At 35.7% G+C, this 19,722-nt stretch overlaps 3 protein-coding genes across 6 annotated transcripts in view; 2 read left to right on the top strand and 1 right to left on the bottom strand.

Moving 5' to 3' along the window:
• The first annotated feature begins 11,999 nt into the window (after positions 1-11,999).
• Positions 12,000-13,271, top strand: LOC129253040 (DNA polymerase zeta subunit 2). Its single transcript, XM_054891269.1, has 3 exons — positions 12,000-12,066; positions 12,118-12,614; positions 12,673-13,271. The coding sequence occupies exons 1-3, from the start codon at positions 12,054-12,056 to the stop codon at positions 12,787-12,789; spliced, it is 627 nt and encodes a 208-aa protein (XP_054747244.1). The 5' UTR covers positions 12,000-12,053; the 3' UTR covers positions 12,790-13,271.
• LOC129253039 (splicing factor 3A subunit 3) lies at positions 13,183-15,021 on the bottom strand. 2 transcript variants are annotated; one of them, XM_054891267.1, is made up of 3 exons: positions 14,932-15,021; positions 14,154-14,856; positions 13,183-14,095 (listed from the first exon to the last, which is right to left on the bottom strand). In XM_054891267.1, the coding sequence occupies exons 2-3, from the start codon at positions 14,830-14,832 to the stop codon at positions 13,263-13,265; spliced, it is 1,512 nt and encodes a 503-aa protein (XP_054747242.1). In that variant the 5' UTR covers positions 14,833-14,856; positions 14,932-15,021; the 3' UTR covers positions 13,183-13,262. The 2 variants fall into 2 exon arrangements, with proteins under 2 accessions (XP_054747242.1, XP_054747243.1); XM_054891268.1 differs by having other exon boundaries at positions 14,154-14,851; positions 14,932-14,991.
• A 2,552-nt stretch (positions 15,022-17,573) lies between these two features.
• The window catches only part of LOC129236171 (E3 ubiquitin-protein ligase TRIM33), a 91,330-nt gene continuing 89,181 nt past the window's right edge, over positions 17,574-19,722 (top strand). Inside the window, exon 1 of one of the 3 annotated variants that reach the window (XM_054870403.1) lies at positions 17,574-18,463. In XM_054870403.1, the coding sequence (XP_054726378.1) occupies positions 18,260-18,463 (204 nt within the window). In that variant the 5' untranslated portion in view covers positions 17,574-18,259. The remainder of the gene's footprint in view (positions 18,464-19,722) is intronic. The other 2 variants (XM_054870402.1, XM_054870404.1) reach the window with 2 other exon arrangements.

Below are 19,722 nucleotides of genomic sequence, written 5' to 3'. Positions count from 1 at the left end.
AAGAGAAAAACATATGCTCAGCAGTCTTCCTGGACGTCGCGCAAGCATTCGACAAGGTTTGGCATGAAGGCCTTATCAGCAAATTGAACTCATGCCTTCCACTTCAATACAGTGCATTTATGAAATCGTATATAACTGAACGCTATTTTCGCGTAAAACAAGGGAATGAGTATTCCAAATTGCAGAAAATATATGCTGGCGTGCCGCAAGGGAGCATCCTTGGACCCTTTATTTACCTTCTGTATACGAAAGATATACCATTACCTCCAAGCACTATGATTGCCAACGTTGCTGACGACATAGCAATTCTTGCAACAGGAAAAACCGCCGATGTAGCGGCAGAAGCGGTTTGAAGGTTAGAAACCGCTATAGACGCTGTAGAAAGATGGACGAAAATTTGGCGAATAAAATTAAACAGTAACAAATCAAAATCAATCACGCCATCACCCAATAATGCTACTAGGTGCTCCAATTCCATACGCAAACACTGCCAAATATCTTGATATAACCCTCGATGCTAAGCTACGTTGGAAGGAGTATATAAAAATAAAACGAAGCGAACTTAATTTGAAAATATTAAAAATGAACTGGGCTCACGGAATTCAAAATTTTCCATATACTCGTAATAACAAAATAATGATATACAATCAAATTATCAAACCAGTGTGGCCTTGTGGCGCACAAATTTGGGACTGTGCCAGTCAAAATAGTACATATTAACATAATCCAGCGATTTCAAAATAAACTTCGAAAAAACATTGTGAAGGTACCTTGGTACATTCGCAATGCAGATATTCATCGTGCTCTGAACATTCCTACGGTCGCTGAAGTTATTAAAATACAAGTAGAAGTCCACTCTAAGGGGCACGTAAACGAGGAAGCCAGCAAACTTCTGAACACCGCAGGCCTAACCCGACGAATCCAGCGAAACAAACCATATGATCTTATTGGTATTAACTGGTCACTGTCTGATAGGGAGCCATGCTAGAGGGTTAGCGCTCAGGCACCTTTTATGTGAGTGTGAGAGCTTAGCGACAAGGAGGCTCCGCACTCTTGACATGGCATTTTTAATTGATGTCGCGGACATAGCGCATCTAAAACTAACGAAGCTTTGCTCGTTTATTAAAGCTACCGGATAGTTTGAAAAGCAACCCATAGGGTAAGGATAAGTTCCAGTGGTACCACAATGGACCTATGAAAGGTCTAAGTGTGTCATTGCGACAGCCACCCCATCTACCTACCTATTGGTAGTTAATGTAAAGAAGAGATTTTAAAACTCCCTCCACAAAATTGTTAAAATCGTACTGCTTGTTAGTTTCCTTTAAACTAGTAGTAGTGTCAACAAACATTGTATACCTATGCATATTTAAATGTTTGTAATAAAAAAAAAATAAATAAATAAAATTACGACAGCCACCCTACCTACCTGCATATATTTTTATTTACTAAATACAGAAAAAAATTTATTTCGGAAGGAACTTTTTTTATGAATGAAAAAAGTAATATGCTTTAAAAGAGCACTTCGCTTATATAAAGGATGGTTAAGTTCAAGGGCTGGTCTTAATTTTGAATAAAATACAATTTTTTTAGGAAATTATTGTCATTTCCCTTTATTATGATAATATTGGTATAGCTCAATTACGCATGGAACAAAATGTCGGCCAAATAGCCACCGCGACCACCAAATGCAAATAGTTCCTTATCTAAAGGGTGGTTAAGTTTCAAGGGCCGGTGTTGATTTTGAATAAAACACATTTTTTTAAAGAAATTATTGTCATTATTGTCATAATTGAGGTTTTATGTCGTTAATGTGCGATATCTCATCCTTTAGCTCTTGAATTGTTGCTGGCTTATCGACGTACAGCTTTTCTTTCAAATAACCCCAAAGAAAGAAGTCCAACGGTGTCGTTGACGTTTAGGTGTGGTTCACATTCAACATTGGCCCTTGATATTTAACCACCCTTTATAAGGGTGATTTTATCATCTTAATTATAATTATAATTTTTACAAAAATTGTGATTGGTAAAAATTGTAAATAATTTAATTCCATAAAAACAGCTATTTGCAAAATTTTTTTAGCAGTTATAACTCCGGAGACACGTTCAAAAACTAAGCCCATCTCTAATTTCAAAGAATGCAACCCTGCTACAAACTCATTATAAGCAACTTAAACTAACTGACCAAACAGCGTAACCCTTTATTTCTAAATTAAGTATTTTAAAATAATTAAAAATATTTTACGCCATCAAATATGTATTTGGGAATAATAACGCAAAAAAATGTTGTTTAATTTTATGACACTTCGAAATAACCTCACTTTTGTGCAAGTGAGTGAAAAAGCAGAACAGAAGTGCGAGTGATACATTTTCAAAAAACAATATCAGAGTAAAACGTAAGTACTTTTTGACAAAAACAAATTGTTGGATGGCGTCAATATACTCATCTTTATTTACAGATAACAATTTCTCCGCTTTCTATGCCTTAAAACTAGTTTTTATACATGGTTCCGTGAAAAAAATTATAAAAAGTGTTCATTATTTTTTCAATCAATATGCCATTCCTAATTAAATAAAGCTTTTTCTACCGTGAAACAATTTCTTTTTCAACGCATTATAAATTCATGCAGTAAAGGGTTAAAAATAGATTCCTAAAACGCAAAGCCCTCATTTGAGAAAAATATAAAAATACTTAATATTTTACTTGATTGTCCGATGAAGCAAGCTTGTCAATGAAAAATGTACAGTTGGCACTTATAATGGCATCACTCAGTAAAATTTACCAAAAATAAAGCAAAATAGTCATGGTCCTAAATTCACTAGAAACGGACTAGTTCAGGGTTAGTAGATTTCACTTCATGACATGGCTGCGTGAAAGGATATGTGTACGTGTTTACAAGAGTTGTCTGTTGCGCCGAGAACAAAAGCAAAAATGTGCCCGTAAATATGTTTGCAAATCAATTCGAATATGTTTCCAATTCACTTTTTACATCTCATTACACTCAAACTTACGGTATGCGATATTTCTGACAGTAAACGGAAATTTGAGGAGTACGCAATTATTGGTAATAAAAATAAAATTAAAAGCATCAAAAAAATACACATGCAAAATAGTGCTGTTGTTGTGAAACCAGACTTTATATAAGCACAGGGGGATATTTTTAACAAGGTGCCGTCGGCGTATTGATATAAAGAATATATGGAACCAATGAACTTTTAGACAAAGCTACCTATCCTGATACCTAGTCTAACATTCCTATTAAATTTCTTTGCGACGATGATGCATCAATGGAACTCGAGCAGAAGTTTAATGCCGGCTTCTATTATTCAATGTGATTCTTGAGTAACAAATTCGTTAAGTCCTTGAGTGCATAGAGAAACTAAAATGCCATGAAAAAAGCTTAAAGACGAAGAGTTAAGGCTACAGGATGTATGCTATCTAACAACTGCGGGGCTACGACAAGCTAAGTCCTTATTAGGAATGTGCAAACAAAAGAGATTTAAGCATCTCATAACGCTGCTTAAGGACAGACTGAAAAAGTTCAGCGGCATTCTTACAAGTCATTGCAGATTGCATAAACTCGTAGTGTGGTCCACTGTTTCTTGTCATTTCTACAACCAATCTCCACAAACTCCAACGCACCTCGTTTTCGAATCCGATGCCATATTGAGAGAAGAGTAAAGAACACGGTCTGGCGCGGTCAAAAGAAAGGCATATATGCTCAGCCAACCCAGATCTATCTTAAGTTTATTACGGGAACTGGGTTTGGATGAGATGCTGTGATAAGTAGAGGACACAAAGGACCACAACGTCAAAGCGCAGATCTCAAGTCTCATTCATTCATTCAATTATCTACTCGTTGGCTGTCCCAAAAGTTAAGTTTTTCGCCTTCAAGAGCATCGCTAATTGATCATCAATTAATTGATTAATTCAGCAGGCTTGCTGGAATAGTGCAGTCTTTCCACTTAAATATATGAAGTGTCTATATAAAGCTATATAACCTACGAAAAGGTCCATGAAAGTCTGTTTGATACATTTTAAACCCCAATTCGATTATCGAACCTCTTCAGACTGACATCAACTCAAGTTATCAAATCACTTTCTATTTTCATTTAAGACGAGTTAGTCAAATTTATAGGTTACTAGCTTTAACCCGCGGCCCCGCTCGCGTAGGAGTAGTTTTGAGGGATTTGGGATATGTATATAAAAGAATTACAAACAATAATTTCATAGAAAATAATTTTTTATTAATAACCATAATATTACAATACCCGGCATCCGTATCTATGCCTCGTTGAATAAAATCAAAACAACCAATCAGAAAAATATCAAGCAAAATTATTTTTATTAATTTTCTATCTGAAACCGTTTTTGAACTCTGCATTTGGGTCATAGTTGAACAGCTTATGCGGATTATGAAGTCTAGAGTGTGCTATAAATAGTGGGAAATAGGAAAAACTAACATTTTTTAGATTAAATTTAAGCAAATATTCGATTATTAGTGACGAATGAGAGTGGTGGCGCGGCCTGGGGGCTGTGGAAAGGGAGTTTCATCATAAAAACATGCCTATAACCTTCATTGGGTGAAAATATGACTGTATAAAAATTTTTACGTCATTTGGTGTTGTGGTTTCGTAGTGATGCGCGGACAACGTACAGACATTCACCTTTATAGTATAGATTTTAGTAAATAATTGTATCTGAATATTGCAGGAAACGAGGAAATCTAGACAGCATACTAACAGAGAATATTTTATCATTGCCGCAAATCTTTCATATTTGTTGGCACTGGTCGTACACAAGCGCCACAGTTGATGCGATCGATCCGACCTGCAACGGGTGCCCATCAAAACATAATATGCAATGGAAATTTCTTTTCCTTGACCATCGAGTGCCGTACATTATTAATTATAAGCGCTTCGCACATCCGGCTACGGTTGCTTTCATTTCGATGATCTTAAGGGGACCCAGTCATCTAAAATTTCAAAAAATCAATTTCTTGTTTTTTCGATATTTCGAAAGTATAGTATCTTAAGAATATACTGTGAAATTTTCATGAGAAAATTCCCAATATTATAGCTTCCACAGCCCATTATTTATATTAGGTAGAGAGCGGCCCTCAAACTTTAAACTCATTTACCTCGAAACGACTTCTTTCGGTCTGGTGTTGTCAAAAAAAACTATTCAACCGAATCGTCCCGTATTAGAATCATATCATTATTTCAATTATTTCGTTTTTTTTTTATTAAAAAACTGAAATACAAAAACCCGATATTTAGAGCTTCAAATTCAAAACCGCGCCATTTTGTGAAATTTTTTTATTATTCTAATACGGGACATAGCTACAGTTATACCGATTAATAATTTTTTTGGGTTTGATTGAAAGGTAATGAGCCTTCCCACGCGGAGCGTCTGCCAAGCGATCAACTGAATCGGCTGGTGGGGGAAAATGATCGTTGGACCTTCCACTAGAAACCGGTCCCAGTTCGCTGGCAACAGCGGTGCAGTCAACATCGCTTCGCGCGTGAAAGCTGTTTTAAAAGTGTGTTAGGATTTTGCAGTGGCGAAAATGCAGCGATCGTTGGAGCAACGTTACTCGATCAAATTTTGCGTAAAGCTAAACAAAACGAGTGCCGAAACCATTGGGCTACTCAAGGAGGCTTTGAGTACGATCCTGAGGGCAAGAGAGAGAGAGTGCGGAGTGGCACACGACCCAGTCGCCACGACCCAAGAAGGCGCGCTTGTCGAAATCCAAGGTCAAAACCATGCTGATCATCTTTTTCGACTCTGGAGGCATAGTCCACAAGGAGTTTGTACCTCCAGGAAGCACTGTAAACGCGGCATTTTACAAAGAAGTGCTCCTTCGACTGAAAAACCGCGTCGCCCGGGTTCGGCCCGGCGTCGTCAACAATTTGACTCTTCATCACGACAATGCACCGGCGCACACCGCCTTCTTCTGCACCTCTGCATTGGCCAAGATGGAGGTTCCGGGAGGTTCCCACCCTCCCTACACCCCAGACCTGTCCCCTCCGGACTTCTCCTTGTTCCCACGCCTGAAAAGAAAGCTGATGAGGAGGCGTTTCGACTCCATCGAGGCGATCCAAAAAACTGTGACAGCCAAATTGAACGCGATTCCGGCGGATGGGTTTAAAAAATGTTTCCTGCAGTGGAAGGACCACTACCAGCGGTATATTGACGCCCAAGGGTCCTATTTTGAAGAATATTAGTTGTATAAACCAAAAAGTTTAATAAAACTGCTTACAAAAATAGAAGAGCCAAAATGGACAACACCGTCCAGATTCAATTTTTCGGGAGGGTATATTTCAGCGCCATATTTAAAATTATTAAAATAAAAAAAAATGTTTTTCATGTTTGTATGTAAAAGAAGTTAAATAAAAAGCCTAACAAACTTAAATAACGTTTTTCATTTTTTTATTGTAAAAAAAATGTCTGAAAATACCCTAAATTATCGAGCTCTAAACCACCGGACCCCTTAATAGCATCGTCCCAAGTTATGAGGATTGTAAGTGGCACACAGATTTATATAATAATTTCTCTCAACAGTGATACAGAAATGCGACTACAGATCCTATTATTATCGTTTCCTCACCACGTTTGTGTCTCGAAAGTTGTCAGCTATGGAGATATGAATCGGACTCGACGTCTTTGACTGCGGATTCTGTCATCAACAAACAAACTATTGATCTTTCCTATGGCCGAAGCACAAATAGCAACATTATTTATTTAACACCAACTCCCGACGCTTAACCGATTCTGACAAAGAGCCCTCTCATAACTTTAATTTGAACTTCCCAAGTACTAAAAAAATCCGTGTTACCTGATCTAAAAATCATATTTAAGTAAAAATATTCTTCTTCTTCCCATTTTTGTGACAGACACTCAAATTGCGAATTTGTGTAATAGTGTGAGTGCTTGGTATTTTTGCTTGAACGTATTGGCGGAGTTGCTATGCCAAAATTAGAATTTTTATGGTACGACGCAAAAAGTACAAAATAATGTCTTCGACTTGCAAAATTTACAATGGCAAATATTATTAAGCTATATTTTAGCTATACCATGCAACCATCTTACAAAAAAGAGCGTTTTGAAATCAGTTGATCTCATCCATAGATGACATAGATAACATAGATGACACAGATAACTAGATGTGAAACTTATTCATTTTGAGAGAGAGCGCGCCCATGAGGACGTTTCAAAACTTGGCACACACATTATGGGATTTTGAACAGCTGATAGGCGAAATGGCAGACTGCCAGAAGAAACGCGCCAAAAGTAACAGACGAAAACAGTTCGTTTTTGCTTAATGGAGCAATGACGTGTTGAAATGTTTATAATTATTTGTCTTAAAATTAATTAAATTGAAATGTAATAATTTGAATTTAAGTGAGTTTGTAGAATCCAAAGCTCGTTATATCCTTTTCGACTTCTACTTTTAATTAGTCTTATGTACATAATGTAATTTTATTGAAAACTGTGTGTTGGTTTATGTAAATTTGTACATACGTAAATATTCTATGGTTGAAAAGCGTAGGTAAGGCAACTGAATTTGTGTTTGAGATATTTTACAAAAATTAAAGGTAATCTGCTCTAACTTATTGTGTTCGTTGTTTGATAATTTTTTATTTTTTTTTGTTGCCCACTTTCTGTATTATATTAAAAAATCGCAATAAGTCATGTTTTTAATTATAACTTATGTTTTTCGCGTTCATTACTTTATTATTATTAAATTATTTTTGTATTTCAGTTTTAAATAATTTCATTTACATATAAATTTTTAAATTTTTTGCTTATTTATGTACATATTTCATACGGACTATGCTATCATAGATGACTAGATGTGAAACTCTTTTTCTCGTGAGAGCGCTGAGAAATGTGCACCGGTAGAAACATGAATTGGGTATTTTTGAACCAAAGGTCTGGAATTTTTATTTTCCACACCACCATTGAGGTTAGTATTTAGTGTGCGGTTGCCCAATAGCCTTATATCACTCGTAAACACCTACATATACTAAAAATAAGCACAATCCCTATGAAATATGTACATAAATAAGCCAAAAAATTTTAAACTTATATGTAAATGAAATTATTTAAAACTGATATACATAAGTAATTTAATAATAATAAAGTTATGGACCCGAAAAACATAAGTTATAATTAAAAACATGACTTATTGCGATTTTTTAATATAACACAGAAAGTGGGTAACAAAAAAAAAAATTCTCAAACAACGAACAGAATAAGTTAAAGCAGATTACCTTTAATTTTTGTAAAATATCTCAAACACAAATTCAGTTCCCTTACCTACGCTTTTCAACCATAGAATATTTACGTATGTACAAATTTACATAAACCAGCACACAGTTTTCAATAAAATTACATTATGTACATAAGACTAATTAAAAGTAGAAGTCGAAAAGGATATAACGAGCTTTGGATTTTACAAACTCAATTCAATTCAAATTATTACATTTCAATTGAATTAATTTTAAGACATATAATTATAAACATTTCAACACGTAATTTCTCCATTAAGCAAAAACGAACTGTTTTCGTCTGTTATTTTTGGCGCGTTTCTTCTGGCAGTCTGCCATTTCGCCTATCAGCTGTTCACAATCCCATAATGTGTGAGTGCTGCTATAATCTCAGCTGTTGGCATTTTTTGGCGACCAGCTGAGAGTATTTGCACTTACGAATTTGTACAATAGTTAAGGGGGCGTCCATAAATTACGTGAGATGTTTAAGGGGGGAAGGGGGTCGAGTCAAATCTCATCTAATCTTACGTTGGAGAGAGGGGGCGGTCTCGGCAAATATCACGCAATTTTTTTTCTGGTTGAAACAAAAAAAAAATTATACAATACTATTTTGGTCCATTATCCAGATTGTACATGCTTAAGATTTAATCTTAAGCGTAATCGTAGTATGATTAAGATCATTCACTAATTCGTTCGAAAGAAAATAATTTCATTCATACTTCGACGTTATACATTACTGCTGTCAAACCACCATATTTGTTTTATACCAAATAGCTTAATTTAATCTGAATTTACGGTACAGTGTAGCCCGTCGCACATACCGGTATTTTGATAATCTAGGCGGCCAAAAGTCAGTTTTGTAAAATGCATTAATTGATTTTAATAATGAATAAAATAGAAAGATAACACAATAGAGTATTCACTCCACCCCCTCTCGCACTTTTCGTCGCGTGCGCTACTGCCGTATTGCCAGTCAAAAGTTCATTGCTTATCACAATACACATATCTCGCTCGGCGTTCGGCAAGCAACAAATCTTCAAAAAAGTAAAGTTAACTTATTTAAAGTTATATGTCTCGTTTTAATGATGGAAATTGAAGCTTCAGGTATGTTTTTTCCAAATTTAATAAATATTATATAGATTTTATTCATTAATAACGTAATTTATTGAATTCCGTACAAGGAGAAATAGTGCATTTTTTACACATATTTTTTTTATTTGTTAAGCTGAAAGTTATACTTACAAGTCCGTCCAAGCTTGAATTTTTTTTCAGATTGTGTACATATGCTTTGAGATGTAGAATAAAGTAGAATTAGCCGCAGAAAACTGCAGATTAATTAATTGTGGAATTTTAAAAGTTTCATGGAACAGTTTTTTTTAAAGCGTTTTCTATACTTGTTATTTTTTGGTTTGTTTAAGATTCTCAAGGCACTTCAGGGGTTCGAATTGTGACTCAAAAATACCTATTCGACCGCATGCAAGCTCAGAATTTACCAAATTTGGACGAAAAATTAAACTCTTTACAACAGGAGCTTTTGTCAAGTGAAAAATACTCTGACGAACAGATATCAGCTCTTAAGCACAATTTTTCACATTTTAAATTACAAATCAAGAAAAAGTGGCTACAAGTACATAAAAAGGAAGATGCTTTCCAATCAAAGTACAAGTCTTGGTTGGAAGGAGGTTTTGAATTAACTGTTGCAGCAATACCGAAACGATGTGGCCGTCCTCAGATACATTTCAGGGACTCAGGGGAAAGATCAAAAAGACGCAAAACTGCAGAACTCAGATCTACAGTAAAGGACAAAAACTTGATTATGCATGCTGCTTCAGTACAGTTAATCAAAAGTGGAAAGAGAGATGCTTCTAAAGTATTAAAAGACATTCAAAACTCTCCGATACGTGCGACAAAATACAAAAAGGCATTTTCAAACACTAGGAAAAAAGAAATCCACTCTTTATCACCAATGCAAGCATTGAAAATGATGATTGATGCTGATCTAACAAGTGCTCAAAAATTTTTCCCTGCTACACACTTATTCAAAAAACAAAAAATGAATTGTATCCGCCTACTGAATCTATCAGAATTACATGCACTAGTGCCGAATGTGATTTACAGCCCTTGGTCGATGTTACAGTGAAACGCTTATTAACTTATTTGGAAGAAGTTCTTTCAATCCTTAAAGAACAAGAAAGATTGTCGAATGAAAATTTGTAATTTTTTCCTTTAATTTGTTTCATTTTGCTTTAGTTCTTATTGACGTAAGATTATTGATTGAATTAAATATTTTTTTTTGGTTCAAATAATGTATTTTATTTCACATCTTCTGTGAAACTTGGCATTTGATAATAAATAATTAAAACATTAATAATGATGTCTATTTTACATAATTTAATCTATAAATAGCAAAAAAAAGATTCATTTTCTATTTATTCTAGTACAAAATGGTTGTATCTTTAAAGATACGACGGTCATTTAAGGGTTAATAATATAATAGTTCAATAAGAAAAGTCCATTGTCTAAATGATGATGAATAAAAGTATTTAAGACTATAAAAAACGTTAAAATAGTTTTGGCCGCCCAGATTATCAAAATACCGGTATGTGCGTCGTTTGTTTTCGCGCCACTATCAGCCGAACGCGCGACTAGATGAACAAGAGCAAGAACAAGAGGTTCCAGAGAGAGCCAATATTTACTTCAGGTACATTGCAGTTGATTCATATCAAATTTTTATGCGTGCCATTTTTTTTTTTTAGTTTTTTAACGAGCACGAATGTCAACAAATTTTTATTAAGAGTTACAAAGGGAAATTGTTTTTAATTTTTTTTTAGGTTGTGAAATGCGATGATCAGAACTGCTGCAGCCCATGCCGGAGTGATCTGGATATGATTCTTCACGACCGTTTTCTGCCACCTCCATACCCTATCACTTAGGTTGATTGACGTTTGATAATTCCGGACTTTAAAGAACATGACGAAAAGTCATTTGCTCCATTTCTAATACGCCTACCGATTCAACTGCTGAATGCCTTTATCAGCACGCCTTATGATCTCTATTGCCCAAGTATACGTCATGATTTAGAGAAAATATGCTGCAGTACATGCGGTATTTACTTCGCATCTATCACAAGAGCTGCAGAGCACAGGCGAGCAGCTCACATTGCACCAACTAAGCAAGCGCATATGTACCGCAAAGTGCGACCCTCACGGATTGTCGCAAGACGAGCTAATGAGTTACTGTGCGCAAGCGTCAACGGCTTAGAGTGGCTAGATCAGAACGAAGTTGAAGGAGCAGGAATTAGAGTAGATATTCTTTTTTTAATCGCAGTAGTTACGATTTAAGTCTTCTACTCGTATTGTAAAATTTTTATTACACTTATGACTCTCAGCAATATTGATTACTAGTCTTAACTAGTCGTAAATAAAAGCAGGAAGCATTTTTTTTTCTTTTTACAATAACAATCTAACGCGTTTCCATAAGAAACCCACATATTGAAAAATCTCACGTGGGATTGGGGGATGGGGGAGGGGGTTGAATAAAATCTCACGACATCTCATCAGGGGGGGGAGGGAGGAACAGAAAATTGAAAAAAACACCTCACGTAATTTATGGACGCCCCCTAAGGCACTCCTCCACACTCACTTGTGATTATGAAACATATCTAAGCAGCTGATTTCAATGTACGTCAATATTATTGAAGAAGTGTCAAACAATTTCGTTAACGCATGTAAACAAATGTAGACGGAGTGCTCGAGGAGCAACGTAATTTTAAAACACGGCAAAATGAGCAGCGAAGGTAAATGATAAATTATGAACACAGAAAAATAAAACTTTCCCGTTTTTACAGACCTAACAGACATCGTCATTGAAGCACTTGAGGTGTTTCTGAATCACATTCTTTATGTCCGTAATCTATATCCGGAGCAAATTTTCCAAAAACGACGCGTATACAATGCACCCGTTTATGTTTCCATCTTTCCGCCACTTAATGCCTACATTCATAGCGTCCTCCGTGCAGCGCGTGAACTACAGCAACGGGGAGAGTTGCAAAGTGTCCTACTACAGTTCTACCATGACGAATTGCCACTGAACGAGTGTTTCACGTTCGAAATCAAAAAATTTCAGCCCCCTGCAGAGGCTCAAGGGAAAGAGGAAGCGCAGTCAACATTGTTATGGGATGATAAATTCTTCATCGATTTCGAACAGCAACTGCGTAATTCACTTTATAAATTAGTTGAGCGCTTAAACCCATTAGCAAAGCTGCCAAAGGGTGCAAAATTTAAAGTTGCGCTTAATACGACGCAGGAGGCTTTTGTAAAGTTCAGCCATAGTTCAGCAAACCAGGTGAGAAAGTCGATATCTATGTGTTAAGACAATTAATTGAAAAGCGTTCATATTTAAGGGTTTTCCTTGGCTTTGTGATGGCTTAAAAAAGGAAGCAGGAAAGCGTGTAATATCCCTGCTACCACTTACCCGTTTGGACAGCATTGGATTAAAGCTTAATCTGGAATTATCTTAAACACATTTAACTATTTGGCGGCCGCCGTGGCCGAATGAGTTAATGCGTGACTACCATTCGGAATTCAGAAAGAGAACGTCGGTTCGAATCTCGGTGAAATATCAAAATTAAGAAAAAGTTTTTTCTGATGGCGGTCGCCCCTCGGCAGGCAATGGCAAACCTCCAAGGGTATTTCTGCCATTAAAAAGCTTCTCATAAAAAATATCTGCGGTTCGGAGTCGGCTTAAAACTGTAGGTCCCTCCATTTGTGGAACATCAAGACGCACACCACAAATAGGAGGAGGAACTCGGCCAAAAACCCAAAGAGTGTTTACCGCCCAATTATATATATATATATATACATTTGACTATTTTAAGCATACGATTGTATATTCTACTTTTAGGGAGAGTTAAATTATAGCAGTATTTTATTTGTTTAGACAACATTTCAGTTTTTATACATGAATTAAAAAAAGAAATTCCACAGGTCACATTTAAAGCAACCCCTGGCGTTTTAAATCCTCATACGTTTTCCGATTTACCACATTGCCTAGGGAATCTTCGAATTCTTCCTCCTGATCTGCTATCCAGCGTTCACTTTGCTTTTGAGACTTGAGTTTCTCCCACAGTGTAATTGCATCCTCGATTTGCGTGACATTGGCAAAATGGGCTGTGTTTGGAATGCCGAGACAACGCATTCCGTGCGCATGTCGCCACTCGGCAAAGTGACGCTGGAATGCTTTGGGACCCTTATATGTATAATTGCCACATATTTCGCAATTATAACTAATATTCAATCCGTGCAACTTATACAACCAATAAGGTATTGGTTTGCCATCCCAACCAAGTGGCAGATTTTTTGGATTGTACGGCACATCATCTGCATCGTCCAAATCATCATTGTCACTTTCGCTGGCTTCGACATCGCTATCGTCACGCTCTCCGCCAGTTCGCGCTTGTTTGCGTTGCACATTCTCTTTGGTTGCAGCTCTTTGTTCGGATAATAAGTCTGCATACTTGTACAACAACGCTTCCAATTGAGCGATTTCCTTGTGACGTTCATTATCACGTGATTGCAAGTTAGCATTTTTATTAGCCGGTTTCTTTGCTATTAAAGATGGATCAAGTGTCTTCTTTCCCTTCGTTGAGAAGAGTCTTTGAGCTCGTTCTTCAAGAGTACCACCACATTTCAAACCTAACGCCATGAGCGCAGACTTAAGTCGATCTAGACCAAGTGAAGCCAATTCCTCCCAGCTGGAAAATGCTGATAAATCTAAATGTGCCCCAGTGTTGGCCAAAGCCGACTCTGTCTCCTTCGAGGCCCAACCTTAAAATAAATGACTTCATTGAAAACATATGAATGTCTATAACTATTGTTACTTTACCTGGGAAACTGCCTTGTAGCCATTGACGTTGGAACTCTAGCTCCACTTTGACTAGTTCAGCTTCTATATCCAGCAAAGGGTGTATACGCGTAACGAAGTTGTGCAAATATCCATTCAGGTTTTCTACATACTTTCGATACTCTCTATTCTTTCGCTCCCGGGGTATGTCAAAGACATGATCGAAAGTCATCAGATAAGTGATGTAGTCTACTTTTTCTACACCACGAAGATTCAGATATTGCTCATAACATTCGTTCAAGTCTAAATATCGGCCACCTCCTTCTTCGTCGGTGAATTCGACCAAGGCCGACATTTCATCTAAATTATTATATGTTTTGGTTAGTTCTTCAAATTCCACCGATAATGGAATGCTAATCTCGGACGGGTGCTTTTTATAGAACTCTTTTATTTGCTTTAAACGTGCGTAAAATTCATTGAACTCATTTGGACCTGAGAGGGCCTGAATTTCTGCTTTCCGCTCATTATCTTTATCTTCATAAAGTTCTTTTAGCTTAGTTGTGGAGCTGTTGTGCAAATCCAGCAAGCATTTCAATCTCTGCTCAGAGTGTATACGCTCCTTTTCACCATTCTTCTTCGTCGCATACTCATCTACCATAAGTTTTACTAAACGCTCGCGCTCCTCGTGGTAGCGACGCTGCTGCTCCAGAAGGGTCTCCATCAATACAAATTGCTAGCTGCTTTTCTAGGTCACAAATAATAGCAAATTATTCTTAAATTTCACAAATGTACACTCTTTTAATATAAGATATAATAATACCAATTATCCTAAAACAGCATAAAATAAGAAAATGCGGCTGTCAATACAAAGCAGTAGTGTTTATTTCGTTTATAAATCACATATTACTAGTGATGCCACTGAATTATAACTCGTAGATTCTCGAACTGAACTGAATCTTTACGATATCACAAATTACGAGCTTACGATATTTTACTTCCCATGCTATGAGCAATGGCAGCGTTAATTTTGTCTTATATCATCAACACATTCTCAATTTTGTTGTAAACAAATCGCTGTCATATCCCTTGCGACGTCAGCAAATCAACTGATTCCTTCAAAATCACTAAGACTCGGTTACGGATATGATGTTGGCCACACCTTCTGAATTCTATTCATTGTGTTCTTACAGTACGAAGGCAATATCAGGCCTGTCAGTATGGGTTAGCTCCCTCCGTTTTGGCAACGAGCATGACTGAGGGCTAAATGGAGAATCTGTGTTTAAGTAGAAAGCGCCACATACGAGTTGTACGTCATGCCAGAATGCACAAAAGTTGGTAACTTTCTATTTTTCCAACGCAAATGACTGATATTTACAGAAGAGCAATTTTGTGTCGCCCACATATTTGTGGGTGGCGTTTTTTATTATATCAAATTAAATACAAAAAATAAATTTTATTTTATTTAATTCAGTCAATTCAAATGCACTCTGCGTATAGAAACAGGATAAACTTAGTGAAATTCGAAAAAATCTCAATGTTTTTCGCCATTCGAATATTTTTCTTTTTAATTCTTCAGTAAATTTAAATTTTATCTTAAAATCAACGGACCTATGGGGACAGCCCAATTTTATTTGCCATTACTGACATTACCAGAGTCGGAGGTGGTTAATGTATATATTTTCGCGCTAAAAACAGATTTGACCCGCACCTACAACAAGATTTGTAGCAATTCTAGGCAAATATAGTGTTTTTGTGGGATTTTTTGGTAGGCCGACATATATTTTCTTTCGAAATTTGTATCAAATATGACGTTTTCTCAGCTTTAAAATCCATTTTTATACTCGCAAGTATTTCGAAGGGATGCCTGCAGACTCAGCGCGGTGTATCGGGGAACAAGCAACCAAAACGGGCATCCCGCACAAAACACAACTCTTCTTGGAAGATGATTGAAAATACAATTTTACTAATGCCACCAGACGGCTTTCGAAACGTTCGTTTTTGAGATATTCGATTTTAAAGGTTACTTAAAAAAATTATTTGTGCCTGTACGTTCACCTTTTTATAAGTGTTAGTTAAAGGTCCGATTTTTTCTGTTTTAAGTTAAAGCGTATGCCAATTAATAAAAATCATTATTACAAATTTTAACCAAGCCCTAAAATTAAAAATGGCTTCTTGATAAATTTTGAGTTTACAATTTATCATAAAGTGGTTCTTATTTCATATCATTGAAGAAAATTTTGTGTGGAAACTGTTGTACAAATTATTCCAAACCGAGTATGCCTATTTAGTATCCAAAAAGGTTACAAATAGTGTGCGAAAAAAGTGGTCAAAAATGACCGCGGTCGATTAATCAGTCCGATTAAGGTGTTCATAATTAAAAGGGAGTTAATTATTTGGGGAGCAAGCAGTACATTTTTTTTTTTTAATTGAAACCCACGTAAAGCTAGATAACTGTTTTTAGGTTGTTGTGTAATATTTGTATTGTATTTTTTATATCTTATTGTTTGAATTTTTATTATATCTTAATGTTTGAATTAAAAAAAAAACAAGCTTTAAAAATTTGGATATCTATGAGAATAAATTCAGTCGATTTAAAAAAATGTTTACCCGGTTTAGCAATTTCCTCAAAAATGTTCAATCAAAATCCTCAAAAATGTCAATCAAAAATTAAGGAAAATTAAATCTTTTAAGAATACTAAAGAATATTTGAGTTGTGTAAATTAATCAGAATTTTTCAAATGCAGAAAATGTCAGCATGGAATAAAAATAAAACAATAGTTTTATTAGTTTCAGCGTCAAATAATGAACTGCACAATTTTTTTTTGTTTTGAATAATGTATAGAGATTCCAACAACAACTTAATATTTTTTATATATGTATTATATTGTTATTCTTGCTCTATTGCTACTACCTTATTCGGAGGATAAGCAAAAATCGTTCCCCTTAGATTTCCAATATACTAATACTCACTCGTATTTTTATTTATTTGTATTTTTTTCAATGATGATTCCTATTTCTATATAGATTATGCAGTTAACTTAAATTTTTTTTAAGAGAGTTTGCTTTGCATTGTTCTTGTTCCTTGAAGACGTCATATTGGTGACCAAATTGCTCCCCAAATTGATATGCCGTGCACATATGTACTTACAAAGGTTTAAAAAAATGCAATGCAACTCTTCCTTTAATGAATTTCTCGGCAACACTTTGAACGAAAAAGAACTGCGCAAGAATACTGAATGGTAGCACAAAACAAAAAACATAAATCAGAGTTGCTAGGAAAGAGTTGCATCTTTTTATCCCATTGAATTAAATAATTATGAAATACATTAATAAGTGCATAATGGTATTATTAAATGTATGTATATTTGTTTCTATTTGTATGAGTTTGGCGAAATACCTATAATGTAATATTTTCGAAGGAATTTTTGTACTGTTTTAATTCTTCGTGAAAGCAGGTGCAACCCTGCAGTACAAATTCAAAATGGCCGTCCCCAACAAAAAAGCAAAATTTCTGTACAGTGAAGAAGCGTCCGAGAAAAGTTCAATATACGGTGTGTAGTTTCTAATATTTTTGCTTTCTTAATTAAATAAGAGAACTCATTTACAAAAAACAGTGAAATCTGCATAAGCTCATTTTAGTGTAAAAAATATTGAAAAATGAGTGTATAAAAACGATCTAAATAAAAGATTGATTATTGAGAATGAGTGGTGAGCAAATTTTCTAGGCGAAAATTTTCGTTTCAATTATATTTGTGTGGAGCAAAGGAAGGAACGAAGTGTGTTCGAGAAAACTAAGGTCTGCAGTAAAAAGGAAAAGAAAAAAGTGAAAGCAGACAAGAGAACGTAACGTGCACTGAAAAGTTATATGCAAAAATTGTGAAGTGGGCAAGCAAAGAAACAAAAAGTTTTTGGCGAAGTTTTTTTTTCTACTGAAACTACACAAGAAAAAATGTTAGTACACGCGTATAATCACAGAAACAGCTGCAGCTGAACAGCCTACTCTTAAATTAAATTGGACTTATGCAAAGCGTAGTGAAGATTGTATAGAGTGGGTATCTGAACGCGTAATTAATTTTTCCTCCTTGTAAACTCACATCATACAATAATTATTTGTGTCCCACTCCAACTTTTGCCTAATATTAACGGACATGGAGTTCGAGGAGCTAGAAGGCATCGCAAAAACGGACTTTGTTCCGCTCATGCCGCTTATAAAACAAGAACAAATGGATACGGCAATGCCCGAGACAGCAGCACCGGAACAACTCGCCGGCATCGGCAATGCTGCTACAGCGACTACGTCCTCATTTTCAGCTTCGTCATTTGGGAATCCCTGCGATAGTGCCGAGAAGCGGGTAAGTAAATTTGCTATCATGTGCAAACGAAACGCCGCTAAGCATATATACTCGTGTGCGTGCTTTAAGGCGGTACAACTTACAGAGCAGCTCAATGCGGCGCATCCGGTTGTGCTTCCGCATGCGGCCGGAAATCGATAATTGTTGGCAATTTTGTTACAGTTCAGCGCTAATGAATGTTATTCCCTAAAAACGGAATACATTTGTACAATAGTATTTGTTCTAAAACATGACCCGGATTTTGGTTATTCAAATATAACTATAAATCGCCCTTTGACGGAAATATGTACAAAATATTCGTAATAAGGTTCAGAGTCAGAGAGGTTTGTAATTTTTGTGGTACGAGTAGTAGATCACCACAAGCATTGATGATTTTTATTATTTAAGCTCATAATAGTCTGTGGATTATAAATACATAAGGGTAGGTCATAATTAAGTGCAAATGGCTTGACGTCAAAGCATTTGCAAGTACCGATACAAACCAAAAACTAACTGAATGTACAAACATACATATGTATGTATATAATATATTTGCCTTGATATTTTGAATTGTCCTAAATTTGTGCAACAACAAAAATGTCAGTGCCGATTACAACTGCCTCTTTAATATTAACACCAAAATTAAAAACCTTGTGCTTTGATAAATGCCTGCCTATATATGGATTATGTCCTGCGTGTCAGAGCTCACATACGGCCAAACGATATCGTATCTCTTACTGCTATGGTTGCATGCTAAACTGATTAGAATCGACTTCAGTGATGTTTGCAGGCTTGTCGGAAAAGTCGTCCTAGACACTTAAGGACATTATTCATTAGGTAGTTTTTCAGTAAGTTCAAAACTGACAATCGTTTCTACGTATTATTTAAAAAAAATTTTCTTTTTTTGTATGTGTCTTCTTCAATGGTTAGTTCAATGGTCCGATTTTTTTGTTTTTTTTTCTCTTATTTTTTTTTTAAGGCAGAGTTAAGAAAAACAGAAATGAATAAAACATAATGAGGTATTTATATAGGGTCCGCCATATAACTTAACGGAATTTAAAATGCTATAAAAAAGAAACTACTCAATATTTTTCCAAACTGTTTTTTTATTTTGAAGTACAATCCTTCCGGTTAATGATGGAACACAACTTCATTCATATGGCTGCCTCGGCTTGCCATGCACCATCCCATACGATCGGTCCAATTTTTCAACACATTTTCGATTGTTGAGAACGACGGTGAACTGATGTTCCTGGTGATTCACGAACACGGTAACCCCA

Source organism: Anastrepha obliqua, chromosome 1 (genome assembly GCF_027943255.1).
Source record: "Anastrepha obliqua isolate idAnaObli1 chromosome 1, idAnaObli1_1.0, whole genome shotgun sequence".
Lineage (NCBI taxonomy): Eukaryota > Metazoa > Arthropoda > Insecta > Diptera > Tephritidae > Anastrepha > Anastrepha obliqua.
This window is presented reverse-complemented; position numbering and strand designations above follow the sequence as displayed.